Genomic DNA, 14,511 nt, shown 5'->3' with positions numbered 1-14,511 from the left:
ATCACCCCGATGACCATGACCTTTCGTAGTCTATGCACCTTCATTATCCATACTGTTTCCTGTTCCTTCATGGTCCCTCTGAACCAAGATTTTTCCTTCTTCATGGTTGCTCTTAATCTAATCCACAACCCCCTTACCTCTGCTGCTGCACAATCCTTCTGGAAACCATCCATCCTGCTGATGATCATTCATGATCCACAATCCCTCCTGATACCTAGCCATCCTGGGCCAAAATTCCCCCTGATCTTTCCAATCCCGCGATATTCCGGACTCTTGCTCTAACATTAGTAGGCTGGGAATTGTGTTCACTCACACTTTCTGACAAGAAGGTTAATTATTTTTATTCGATTGCTTCTATGGTTTCTCTCAATGTGTGCACACCTACACATATTTAAAACCTGTATCAATCTTTATGCATTTGGACTCATCTTATTTTGCCTCAATATTTCAAATAATGTGTTTTTTAAGAAATGGGAAAATGCTAGTTTTCTGAAATACATTGCAGTATATTGAACAGAGACTGTAATTAAATTTTAAGTGTACAGGTCAAAACCAGTATTGATTTCACAACTCTAATCCAGTAAACATATGTCTGTGGTTAATGCCATTATAGTTATTGTGGCATAATAGAGCTTGAGAATTGCCTCCCTCTTTATTTTTCTTAGGCTGTCAAGTTTTAAATTATAATGGAATTACAAAGAAAACAAAGCATCTCCATACTTGCATGTCAAGCTTTTTCTACGGGTGTTGTTCATAATTTGTGATGTTTACAGGCTGGATTTTTATTGCGTGCTTTATTTTGGAGACGAAGCGGTCTTTAATTATGTCGTTTGTAGATGTTCCAGTGTAAATGAGGGACACAAACGGCACAAAGGCGCGCGGTGTTTACGCCGACGTCTCGCGTGACTGCGCTTCCATTCATTCCCTTCACTTTGCCTCTTCTTTTGATTCTCAGCATCTCCCTCCACCGCTGTGTTAATCGCGCGCCCATTAAACTTCCCATTGACGGTGCTCGGAATGAATAAAAACAGCGTGACGGCACCAATTACAGAGGTGAGAGGAGCCGGAGCAGTGGAGAGGAGAAAGCTTATTCCTAAATCACCACGCGCCACAAGTGCCTTAGCTGCGTGCACTGAAAGGCGTACCAGACTGCCTTTTTCCCCCTGTGTATCGCGCTTAAAAATAAATAAATAAATAAATAAATAAATAAAAAAAACTTGCGACTGCTTCTTTAGGTAATTGCCTTCCCAAGACATGCTGGCGGGGAAAGTAAATGATACGGGGAAAGAAAACGCGCACGTTACGTTAACTTTTAGATACGTTTAGATTTTCTGAACTGTATGAGCGCCCATCACCTATAAATCTGGTTTCCAGGTCTAGAAAAAGGCATGGAAAAACCCGCGCCCAAATGGAGTAAGGTAGCCGGAAGCTGGTGGCAAGTACCATAACTATGCCAACAGTTTATCGCTCCTTGTTTCCTTGCATTGTATTTACGTCCTCCACCAAATAGAAGTCACAATACTCTTTTGAAAAGGGTCTTCACAAATCTCATTTGCACAACTTCAATAATCTTAGTTGATAAAGTAATTGCCACTAATTAAGCACAGGTGATGATTGACAGTGACGATTTACATGATTTACATGCACCACTCACACGTTAATTTCAGTGCGATTACTTACTACTTTGTTGTTTTACAGGAGGATGATGGGAAATGCCCACATTAAAAATGTTTTTTTTTTTTAAAAATAATAAATTCACGATTCAGCTAATTAACTAATCATGGTCTTTAATCAAGCCTAAGTAGAATCAGGTGTCTTAGTGGTGGGCTAAAACAAAAACCTGCAAGCACACCAAGCCTTTTCAGATAAATCTTATACGATAGGCTCGGGGCGTGCTTTATTTGGATGCATTTTTCTTTTTACTGCAGTGATACTCAATCCTAGTCCCAGAGTGCCAAGCAGTTTTCTTTGTTTTTGTTTTTTCCTTAAGATCACTGACTGATTCAGACCCGAGTAACCAGGTGACCTGAGTTAACTGTGCAATCAACTTCTTTGACTGAGCAATTTTGAGCTACTCAAGTTCTGAGTAACAATGAAAGCTAGCAGACCCTGGCTGCAGCTCTCCAGGACCAGGAGTGAGGACCACAGGCTCAAAGACATGCTTTTCCAGCATTTAAATTTCCATTTCCATAAATGTCCTGCAGCAGTAGCTACGCCAAATGATGACATCATTAAGTGATGATGCAATTATTAAGCAATTATTTTATTTATGGAAGCTATTAATATATTTCTGGTGTGTATTTTTATTTGTAAAGATGTTTGGGGAAATATTGTAAGTAGAAGTAAATGTGGCCCTTTGGCCTACTGAGTAAAAAAGTAACCAGGCTAAATAAATGTTTCCGGTGTCAGCAGCTAAGACCAGGGTGCGGCTAGCATTTCTCTCCTAGCGCGTGCCAACAGAAGCAACAATTTTGGGGGCTTCTCAGCACAAATTATGACATCATAAACCTGAACCCTCAAAGGACTTTGCTCTAATGTTTGACGAAGAAGCTCCCTAAAAAATCCTGAAACTCCGATAGAGGTTTGCCGTATGGAGAGTGTAAAAATATAATCTGCACTACACATTTATAGCAAGTTATTTTGAGAATATGAGAAATAATTTAATATGTCAAAATATCTAGGATGATTCATGAATCGTGATGGTTTTGCCTTGCTAAACTTGATGCTGTAATCTTACAAATTATACAGCACAGCTACTACAAGGAGTACATCTTTTGCATCACAAACCGGAGAGTTGGGGCCTGTGCAATCTTGCGCATTCCCAGTATCCATTGCACGAGAGGCCGCTCAGGAAGTGATGCAATCAACCTCCAATCTCGCTCATTGAGAACAGCGGCGTTCTGTCATCCATCTATATACTGTTAATGGCTGAGACACCCATACTGACCTTATTTTAAAATTGTCTTATTTATTTAACCTTTATTTACCCAGGGTTGGTTTGCTGAGCACGGATGCTCTTTTGCAGGAACGCCCTGCTTCTATATTCTGAAGATTTGGAAAGACACTAGTTGCTGTAAAGCCACACACAAGAGAAAAAAATGTATTGACAGAGCGAACCATGGGTTGCCATATTTTAACCAGGCAAAATCGAACAGATTTTCTTCACTGGTACGTTGTGTTTTATTTAGCAGTGTCTGTCGAACCTCATCAAAAATGTCATCACTTAAAGGCTTCCACAGTTGGTGTTCTAGGCAGTTAGCATGGACCTTCATTCACCACAGAAATAGTTGAATACTGTCGGCTGTACAAACCAGCCTTGCCGGCTACTAATTTGGTGTAAGCCTGATATTGACAACTTGATACTTTTCCTTTGAAGTCCACCTTCAAACACTCGCGGAATTTCTTTCAAGGAAACTTAAATATAACTTTCAGGTTCAGATTAAATAAGCATGGACATCACAGCGATGACTCCAGAGTAAACTATCGAAAATGGTTCTGAACAGGTGCTTTTCAACTAAATTATTAGGTAACACGTTAAAAAATGCATTTCTGGTGCAATTTTGATGATCATTTATTTTTTGCCTGGGTGAACATGAAAGGCATCCATTAATGAATCAAATATGAATAATGTCAAACTCTTCAGCACCAGAATGTATTAGCTTCTGTTTAAATACATCAAACAGAGCACATGGAACCCCCCCCCCCCCCCCACACACACACACACACACACACACAGCTGAGAACACAACATGTATGTAATCAGCTTGACATGGGTCATACAGGTAGATGTAATGCTAGAGTGAAGACAACAGGAACCCACTTCAGCATATTTAGATCCATTTATTGATCCACGAGATGGCTCTTTTTTTAAAGTACAACGCAACAAGACAGTAACGCCGGGCACAGAAAATGAAAAAAAAAATAAAACAGTATAAAAAGCTCTTTATCGGTTCCCCAAAGGAACAAAACCACAGAAAATTAAGACATTAAAAAAAAACGAGGGGGAGAGAGATCATGTCCCGACTCCAAAATAATAAAAATATGAAGCAACAAACATGCACAGTCCTTCAATCTCTGACTGATATGATTTTTCTTTACTTTTTTGTAGGGGAGGAGGGGGAGGGGTAAGGGAAAGAAATTCAAGACTGTGATGTTGTGCCACAAAAACAGACAGTCCACAGCATTCCCAAGGTACATCAGCAATTGCAATTTGTAAACATTAAAACCCTCCTTTAAATATTCTTATTCCTACTGTCAATCCCACTGTGATGGGATTGTGATGTAAAAGCTCTCTGGCCTTTTGTTAGCAGTGGAATCTCAACAGCTTCCAGGTACTAATGATCTGGGGGGAAAAGGGGTGTGAAAAATCCCTGAACCTTTCCTTTGAAGTTATGCTGAAATAACCAGCATCACATACATATCACGGTGCAAAGGCTTCTATGTACAATCTCAGATGCACGGACTTATTGAAAAGACAAATTTCTTGAATCTTAAAAAAAAAAAATAATAATAATAATAAACCAGAAAAAAAGATAAAAACACATACAAAGAAAAATGCAATCTCGTTGCTTTCGTGCGCACACTGAGAGTCTTCTTCTCGTGTTTACCAGGAAAGACAAGATCGGCAAAGGATGGGTTTATTCATCTTTTCCCTAGATAAGCGGCTCCTTCGCCCCGACCTCTGAGGCAAACATCGTACAGCACGCGACTCCCGCTACCAAAAGGTCAGAGAGACCGCAGGAGAGGCCGCTCCTACACGTTCAAGGTAATGTTAAATATGACCGACAGATTTCCTTAACTGTTCACATCGCCTACAGTACATACATATGATACAACATGAGAACGAGGTTCAAGGCATTTTTTTCTTCTTTTTTTTTTTGTCATGTGCTGATGGAACTGCGTTGATCCATTTCTGACCAATGGGCCCCCTTGATCTGAAACTCGTACAGACAGACGCACACACACACACACACACACACATTGTTCAGAGTCTCACGATGACGCTGCCAAAGCAAAACAGGAAACCAATATAGTGAATCGGATACTGTAGTTCTCACACAAACCCGGTTGTTCGACAGCAGCCGAGGCAGGAAATCTCCAATCCCACCCCAGAAAAGTCCCACTCTGCTGCAGAGCGTTAGGGGTTCATTGGTAACCCTCCTCCGGCCCCCACCCGATTTTTGAAATGTACCACTTAGATGGTGAGGTTTCACGGTGACCCTTTTCCATCTCTTTAACCGTGCCGGGACACAAACAGCAAAAAGAGAGGCAAAGACGAGAGAGAGGAACACGGAAGATTCCAGAAACGGTCCTGTCACTGTTCTTGCTCGGTCCCCGCCCAGCTGGGAGTTGAGCGCTAGTCCAAGGCCGGTTGACCCAGCCTAAAACTCCAATACCCACTTCAAATGCTTCAAATGCTTTGAAAACATTTTCTTTCCTCTTCTTACTTTTCATCCTCTGTCGTTAACCTGTTTAAAATTTTTTTTTTTTTTACATTTTTTGCTTTGTCTTTTCAATTTTTGATACAGTAGGCAAAGTCAGGCCGAGTCCAAGAGGAACAGGAAGTTAGCGAGCACTGAAGCGGAAAGACGCTCACTCCAACCTCCACCTGGACATACCCTATCCGGGCGACCCAGATTTAAAAAACAAAAACAAAAAAAAAAGACATTCTGTGAAGATGCTAAATGGCACAAATCCTGGTGATGTCACGTTAAAATGTGGGGTTTTGAAGCGACGCTCGGATCGTGAACGAGCACTCGGAGTGAGGGAGGGCGAGCGCACATTCGTCCATTCGCAAGCCGATTCGCATTTTTGCTCTTTTTCCACCGAGTCCAGCAGGCAGCGGTTGTACGCAGTCATTTGCCACACAGTCATTGTGGATGGTTCAGACATGGAGCGCATTTCTTCTCCATCTCTCGTGTTTCGCTCTGAAATACGGCCTGGCTGGTCTTTCCCGACTTGGCCCCGGTGACTCTCGGCTAATTTCACCGAACAATGTCCATAAATCAGCCGCAGCGGAAAGGACACCAGCTAGCTTTCGTACTTGTCCCACCACACTGGCTCACCCAACAAAAAAAATAAAAGAAAAAGTGAAAAAGACAAAGCAGCGAATGAGAAAAAAGATTTAAAAAAACACAATCTATAATTAAGGCGGCTAAAAAATATTGCAGAGTATTTTGGCCCCTGTTTTGAGACAGACTGCCAGAACAGTCAAAGTCCTTGACCCCAATCACTACAAAGGATCAAGAGTGGAAAGAAGGGAAAAATAAACAGTGAACAATGAATCTAAATTAAAAACATTTAAAAAAATGAAATCTTCTTTGGAGAGGAAGGATTTATTTGGTTAGGGTGTGTGAATTTAAAGAAGTAAGATGTTCTAAGGGATTAATAATGGGGTAAAAGAGGTGTAAATAAATTATTAGACAAAAAAAAAAGTAACTGGTCAGTAATTGTTGACTAGCCATTTTAGCTAGCGCAATTTTGAGCGTGCACTAGCGCAAGACCCGGGCACCAGCAGGCTTCATCCAGCTGGCGGGAAGTCCTCACGCGGCAAGGGACGTCACAGTGCGTCATCGAACCCTTACCCCATTTCCCCACTGCACAGCTGCACTGCCCACATTTAGGGAAGAGGGAGCAAGTAGCCTCTCCCATCTTGGGGGGGGGGGGGGAGGGCGTGTTTTGGGGAGTGAGGAGGCAGAGGCAAAGGCCAGCGCAACCCCTCCTTTCAAAACAAAGACGGGAGGGAGGGTGAGAGGGAACACACCCGCAGTCCGCAAGGTCGACACCCGAGGACTCCGACGCCTCGTTTTATTTCGGAGGAGGGCGAGGTGGAGGTGGGGGGTAGGTGGGGTTTTGGGGGGGGGGGGGGTGGTTGAGCTCACACCCACTCCTGCATGGAGCGCTTGCAGTACAGTATGTGGCGGGAGGTGCCCATCCGCTTGAACTGGAAGACGGTGTAGACCAGCACCAGCAGGCACAGCGCCAGGATGCAGGGGATGACGATGGCCACCGCCTTCACCGTGCCCGCCGTGTTGTCCAGCTTGATGACGATGTCCACGTCCTCCTCCGGGGGGCGCCAGTCCCGCTCGGGGTCCTGAGACTCGTCGCAGCCCATGAAGTCCTTCAGGATGGACCTGGGGTAGCCCGGCTCCACCCTCAGCTTCTGGTTGTTGAATTTCCAGTACTCTTTCCCTTTGTAGAAGTACGTGAAACCTGCAGGGGTTTCGGGACAACAAGGGAAGAAAATGAAAAAAAGGCCTCGGTCAGTTTAGCTACATTTGCCATTAAGGTTGTTTTTCTCTTTAGCATTTGTTTTTCAGAGGACATACATACTGACACTGATGAAGTATGAAGAAATCAATAATCTGATGCATTATAGTATAATATTTATAGTTCATGTGAATTTCCGGTGCTTGCCTCAAATCTTCAATGCCTTTCCCTATATAATCTAATGTACTCTGTGATTTTTCTTTTAGAAATGTGTTGTGCACATTAAAATGCATATTGCTTCTCTGCGCACCTGCACACAAATGTTTTTCTTTCAGAATGATGCCTATATTAAATCTAACACATCTTTAAGTGGTCCTAACAGGGATGGAGCCAGCTAAGGTCACCGAGTCTAACTGAACGTACAGTACGCGCTGTGTTCAGGCGGCAGTGTGGACCGTGCACGTTTAGAGAGAACACGTGGCCGGCCAAACTATGCCTGGCAACACTGTGCCACCCTTCACGCACGGATGGGCGCGGCCACCGCCAAAACCGTGATCTCAGCACGCCGGGGGGAACGAGAGAAAACGCGAACCCCCCGCGTCTCTCCACCTGTCCGTCTCCAAAACCAGGAGTACGCTGACACCCCTTCCCTCCGACACCCATCTCCTCATCCTCGCCATGTGACCAGCCCTGGCCAATGAGAGCATCGCTCCGGCCCCTGAGGCCACTCCCATGGTTCCATCTCCCTCAAGGATGCCAGATTGGCCTTGGGAACGGGTCTCAATGTCCGTTTCCTCGCAGTCTGTCTGACCTAGTACACTCCGTTCCCCTTGTGAAATTTGCTTAAACACTCAATTAATTAATGAACTAACCTCAGCGAAAAGGCAGGGTCGTACCCAATCTGGCATTTAGGACTTGAGCAAGTGGAAGTGGAAATGACTATTAGCCATATTTATGGGCCATAACATTGACAGTTATTGGCTTATGCAAATCAGTCAGTAATTGTGATTGTTGTGCTTTAGAGCCTTGGTGATTATAGTGATGTCCTACAATGCAGTACAACACAGCACCTTAAAATAAATGATGCTGCTCATTTAGACTAATGTGAAAACGATGGGAACCTATGCAAGGAAACCAAAAATTTAAAAAAAATCAAGAGTACATAAAATATTTGGTTAATGTCCCCTTCTCCTAAAGTCCATGGGTGATTTTTCGAGTGAGTTTTGAGGTATCTACCGTTGGCTTTGTCCACAAAGGCCCCCTGGGGGGAGTCTGGAACACCTTTCCACACCGTGATGGGTTTGGGGTACCCAGGGTCCATGGTCCTCATCTCCTCGCTGTATCGCCAGTACCTTCAAACAAACCCCAAAAAAAGAGTACAGTTAAAGTGTCTGTCCTTATTTTTTTTAGTGGATTTGGCAAACATCTGTGGTGGCTGGTGGTCACAAAAGTTTGTTTTCACACTCCAAATACCAGAGTTCCGTTTGAAATGAAGCTATTACTGGGAGCACATCGAGTGCTTATTTTACGTTGAAGATGATCCAGCGGTAATGTATTTTGGAGTAAGAAGACTGCATAGAGACAACCACCAATGTCGTCTGACATGGTAATATTGAGCAACACATGAAACCTAATTTTAAAGATGCTTTTTGGAATTTTCGACGCTTGCTCTTTGGCATTCGGCTTGCAAGTTCCCGTGCGTGCGTCATCACATTTTAATACTTTTGGGATTGTTGCACCCGACACCACCAGTGGAAAACAGCACATAGAGGAGCAATTTATGACATTGAATTGATATTGCTACAAAAATGCCACTGTGAAAAGGTATCTAATATGGCATTTTATGGCATTTTTTATTATGAAAAAATTGAGGATTGACACTTTAATATCCTCAACTGCACAAAAAATAGTGTGCTTAATATCCTTGGCTGCTAACAAGAGTGGAAATGAAGTGTGGTGATAAGCAGTCTATTGCTGTCATTTTCAATGGCACACAGAAAGGTTACATCATCCTCCATACACACAGAACAGTAACATCATCCTCCATACAAACAGAACAGTAACACCATCCTCCATACAAACAGAACAGTGACATCGTCCTCCATACACACACAGAACAGTAACATAATCCTCCATACACACAGAGCAGTAACCTCATCCTCCATACAAACAGAGCAGTGACATCATCCTCCATACACACAGAGCAGTGACATCATCCTCCATACACACAGAACAGTGACATCATCCTCCATACACACAGAGCAGTGAGATCATCCTCCATACACACACAATACAGTAACTTAATCCTCCATACACACACACGGCAGTGACATCATCCTCCATACACACAAAGCAGTGACATCATCCTCCATACACACAAAGCAGTGACCTCATCCTCCATACAAACAGAGCAGTGACATCATCCTCCATACACACAGAGCAGTGAGATCATCCTCCATACACACAGAGCAGTGACATCATCCTCCATACAAACAGAGCAGTGACATCATCCTCCATACACACAGAGCAGTGACATCATCCTCCATACACACAAAGCAGTGACATCATCCTCCATACACACAAAGCAGTGAGATCATCCTTCATACATACAGAAGAGTGACATCATCCTCCATACACACAGAGCAGTGACATAATCCTCCATACACACAGAGCAGTGAGATCATCCTCCATTCACACAGAGCAGTGACATCATCCTCCATACAAACAGAGCAGTGAATCATCCTCCATACACACACAGGGCAGTGACATCATCCTCCATACACACAAGCAGTGACATCATCCTCCTACACACAAAGCATCATCCTCATACTACCATCATCCTCTACACACAGAGCAGTGACATAATCCTCCATACACACAGAGCAGTGAGATCATCCTCCATTCACACAGAGCAGTGACATCATCCTCCATACACACAGAGCAGTGAGATCATCCTGTGTAAGCACCCACAGACATCATGCCAGCTTCTGCTCTTAATTATTTCATTACCCATATCGTTTACATACTCTGACATGTGACACTACATGTGACTGCGGTCTCATCTGCAGCCAAGCAGGCGTTGGTGTATAATTGAATAATAAATAAAATGAAGAATTAAGAAGTTGGCATGAAATCCAGGAACAGATGCAGCCCTCTGGGAACAGGGTTCCTCCCCCATCATAAAGAATACAGCGATATAATCATCTACAAGCACCCTGTATGGCGATATCATCATCTACAAGCACCCTGTACGGCGATATCATAATCTACATGCACCCTGTATGCCGATATAATGATCTACAAGCACCCTGTACGGCGATATCATCATCTACAAGCACCCTGTACGGCGATATCATAATCTACAAGCACCCTGTACGGCGATATAATGATCGACAAGCACCCTGTACGGCGATATCATAATCTACAAGCACCCTGTACGGCGATATAATGATCTACAAGCACCCTGTACGGTGATATCATCATCTACAAGCACCCTGTACGGAGATATCATCATCTACAAGCACCCTGTACAGCGATATCATCATCTACAAGCACCCTGTACAGTGATATCATCATCTACAAGCACCCTGTACAGCGATATCATCATCTACAAGCACCCTGTACAGCGATATCATAATCTACAAGCGCCCTGTACAGCAATATAATGATCTACAAGCACCCTGTACGGCGATATCATCATCTACAAGCACCCTGTATGGAGATATCATCATCTACAAGCACCCTGTACAGCGATATCATCATCTACAAGCACCCTGTACAGCGATATCATCATCTACAAGCACCATGTACAGCGATATCCTCATCTACAAGCACCCTGTGCAGCGATATCATAATCTACAATCACCCTTTACTGCAATATCATCATCTACAAGCACCCTGTACAGCGATATCATCATATACAAGCACACACAGGACAGCAATATCATCATCTACAATCACTCTGTACAGCAATATCATCTACAAGCACACACAGCACAGCAATATCAACATCTACAAGCACCCTGTACAGCAATATCATCTACCAGCACACACAGCACAGCAATATCATCATCTACAAGCACCCTGTACAGCAATATCATCTACAAGCACACACAGCACAGCAATATCAACATCTACAAGCACCCTGTACAGTCATATCATCATATACAAGCACACACAGCACAGCAATATCATCATCTACAAGCACACACAGAGTAGTGATGTCATCAGCTACAAGTATATACATGACACAGCAATGTCATCATCCATAACCGCAAAAGGAACACTGATGTCATCATCCACAACCACATACAGAACTGTGAAAACATCATGCACAACCACGTGTAGTGCAGATACCATGTCTTCAGCCACATACTGTACAGTGAGGTCATATAGACAGGAGGAGCCAACAGGAGTTCCGGGGATTGTGATTGGCTGTGCCAGGACTCACCTGTCCCCTTTGAAGAAGTATGTCTTTGCCACATCCTCCCACCACACGGCTGTCTCAATGCTCTGCGTGGGCATTCCGCTCCCGAACATGGAGATATCCTGGGGGTAGGCGGGCTGCAGCGTGGTGTCTTTGAACACCCAAAATCTGTTCCCTGCAAAACAGAGTCGCAAACAACACGGTTCACACCACAAGGCCTCCGCTGAGCTGGTTTTTAAACACACAAACCACACCGCATTGACCAATGAGCTTGACGGGGGGCTAGCAGGACAAACAGGGGAGAAAAGGACATTGATAATGATCTGAAATGGGTTATGGAGGGGGATTTGAATGGATCCTATTCCCAGGACAACACAAGGTCACAACAGCTGTCACCCCATGAAAGGACTTATATGTCCCAGATAGATTCAATTTCAATTGCTTTTCCATTTAGGCACCACAAAAGCGTGACGCTCATTAGAGACCGACATCATCCAATGTATCACATGAGAACTGTATGGTTTCCAGAAGCCCCTTGTCAGTGACCGCACCTGTCACTTACTCCTGAATGAGCACGCTCCCGCTCGATTCAGGGAACTGCTGCTTCCGGAAAAATCTGAAGCCAATTCCACAGGCTGTGTGTGTGTTTCATCCTCGGAAATAACCCGCAGCTAACTGTGGCGATGGGCACCGACACTCCCTGCCTTCCAAACAGCGATTTCTAAATGTCACAATATCTCAGTTACTTGAGCCATCTCAAAACTGCTGTTGTGCGCAATCGAGCCGTTTGGGAGGGGGGAGGAGGAGGGGAGGGGGGGGGGGGTAACTGAAGCACCAGACATGCTCCAGAGTTTATGAGGAGAAGCGTTTTGATCTACCTGACTCTAGGACCTCTGGGTAAGTTTTATCCTCTTCATGTAATAGGGAAGGAAAAAAAAAGTGTCTGGTACAGGGATCTCAAACTCGAATCCTGCGGGGTCATCGTTGGCTCCCTTTTTTTGTGTGTGCGTGTTTCAGAACTCAAGTGCTTAATTAACATCATTGACCTGCTAAAGATCTATTTGGAGTTAAGGGCAAACTGCATTGTGGTTTTTTATTAAATATGGCCTTGAGACCATTACATTACATTACATTACATTACAGGCATTTAGCAGACGCTCTTATCCAGAGCGACTTACACAACTTTTTACATAGCATTTTTTACATTGTATCCATTTATACAGCTGGATTTATACTGAAGCAATTTCGGTTAAGTACCTTGCTCAAGGGTACAATGGCAGTGTTCTACCCGGGAATCGAACCTGCGACCTTTCGGTTACAAGCCCAGTTCCTTACCCACTGTGCTACACTCCAACCAAATCACACTGTACCCACCCCCTCCCTCCCCTCCCCCCCTTCAAAAAAACGTGAAAACTCACTAAACCGCTGTAGTAGACTGGTGGAGCACTGAAAGCCCCCATGGTGAACGGATTCGCTTTAGGGTCTCGAACGAGCATTTTGATGAGACGCCTCCAGAAACGCACGGAAGACAAGGCTTCTATGCCGCGCTCACGTTTCAGCGTGCGGCCCATCTGACCCAAAATAACCCACGTCCCAGCAGCACAGGAAGTCCCTCTATGAAGCCGGCATATGGGCTGGAAAAGCAATCATTCCATCGCCGGCGATGCTGAGCAGGAGCGGGAGAGGGAGAGGGAGCACGCGAAGGGACGCAGGAGTCAACATTTTTGTCAGGAAAAGTCACTGAAACGCCGTCTAGGCATTCCAGGTTAAAACCCGGCTGTATTTGGTTGAAAAGCTAAACTTTTCTAGCTGTCGAGGACGAAGCCAGGCTATTTCCGGGTAAAACCTGAGCCATGCTTGCGTCAACCTGGTCCATTTATGTCAAAACGTCTCTAAACCTAGATTTCCACACCTCGAGACGTCTAGACTCCGCCTACTGCTGACTGGGCAAAAGACGCACTGTCTAAGAGGAGACTGGAACCCATGGCATTCAGGCGTATAATCCAGGGAAGTAAACACATGAATGTGTGTAAACGCAACCCCCTCGGCTCCGCTACTGCCTGCGCTGCTCACGCCAAAAAGCGAGGGAGGAGGAGGAGGAGAGTGAGCGGGAAGGAAGGGTTTCCGCCCGGGGCTTATCGTTCTGCTCGTGAATATCTGACCGTTTGTCGATGCCAGGCCCTTCCAACGAGGGGGATAAAACGGCAGGGAAAGAAAGGGCGAGGGTGTTATCGCTGGCTTTTTATCCTGGAAATAATTCAGCAGTTTAAACAAAACAAAAAAAAATAAAAAAAACTGAAAAAGGTTTGGGCACAAGGTATTGAAGGTATTGTGATGTTAGATCGAATGTTTTCAAGCTTAAATGCCTTGGTTTTTGTTTCAATTCGTTCTTTTAAAATGAAAATAAAGAAATAAAACTCTCCTGACTCAACTGACTTTTCTTTTAGCTGCGCTTTCAGTCTGATGTTCTTCTCCATCATGCGTTATCGCAGGTGAAGTAGGCTTTCATCTCTCCTTTTATTGGTGATGTTGCAACGAGGACACCTGCATGGCCGTTTGAAATTTGAAGTGTAACAGTCAAAAGATGTAGCTTACTGTATGAGCAAGCTATGCCAAGACCTCAACGCTGCTCTCTCTCTCTCTCTCTCTCTCTGTCTCTTTCTGTCTCTCTCTCTGTTGTTTGTGTGTTTGTGCGTGTATGTCTGTGTTGTGTGTGCGCGTTTCTCAGTGAAGGATTAACTCCCCGCTTTCCTCGGTTAAATACAACAACCGCTCTCCAGATAAACCTCTGTCATAAATCTCCTGCAAACACTTCACCCCGCGGCCTTGAACTGGGGATGGGGGGGATGGTTGGGCTGGACCATTCCTACATCATC

At 44.3% G+C, this 14,511-nt stretch overlaps 1 protein-coding gene across 1 annotated transcript in view; it reads right to left on the bottom strand.

Moving 5' to 3' along the window:
* Window positions 1-3,820: 3,820 nt before the first annotated feature.
* LOC135260755 (matrix metalloproteinase-16-like) overlaps window positions 3,821-14,511 on the bottom strand; it is a 48,385-nt gene continuing 37,694 nt past the window's right edge. Inside the window, exons 8-10 of the mRNA XM_064346281.1 lie at window positions 11,660-11,810; window positions 8,446-8,561; window positions 3,821-7,212 (exon numbers count right to left, since the gene is read on the bottom strand). Of these exons, the coding sequence (XP_064202351.1) occupies window positions 6,878-7,212; window positions 8,446-8,561; window positions 11,660-11,810 (602 nt within the window). The 3' untranslated portion in view covers window positions 3,821-6,877. The remainder of the gene's footprint in view (window positions 7,213-8,445; window positions 8,562-11,659; window positions 11,811-14,511) is intronic.

Source organism: Anguilla rostrata, chromosome 8 (assembly GCF_018555375.3).
Source record: "Anguilla rostrata isolate EN2019 chromosome 8, ASM1855537v3, whole genome shotgun sequence".
NCBI classification, from domain to species: domain Eukaryota; kingdom Metazoa; phylum Chordata; class Actinopteri; order Anguilliformes; family Anguillidae; genus Anguilla; species Anguilla rostrata.
The sequence above is the reverse complement of the archived record's forward strand: the minus strand, read 5'-3'. Positions and strand labels throughout refer to the sequence as shown.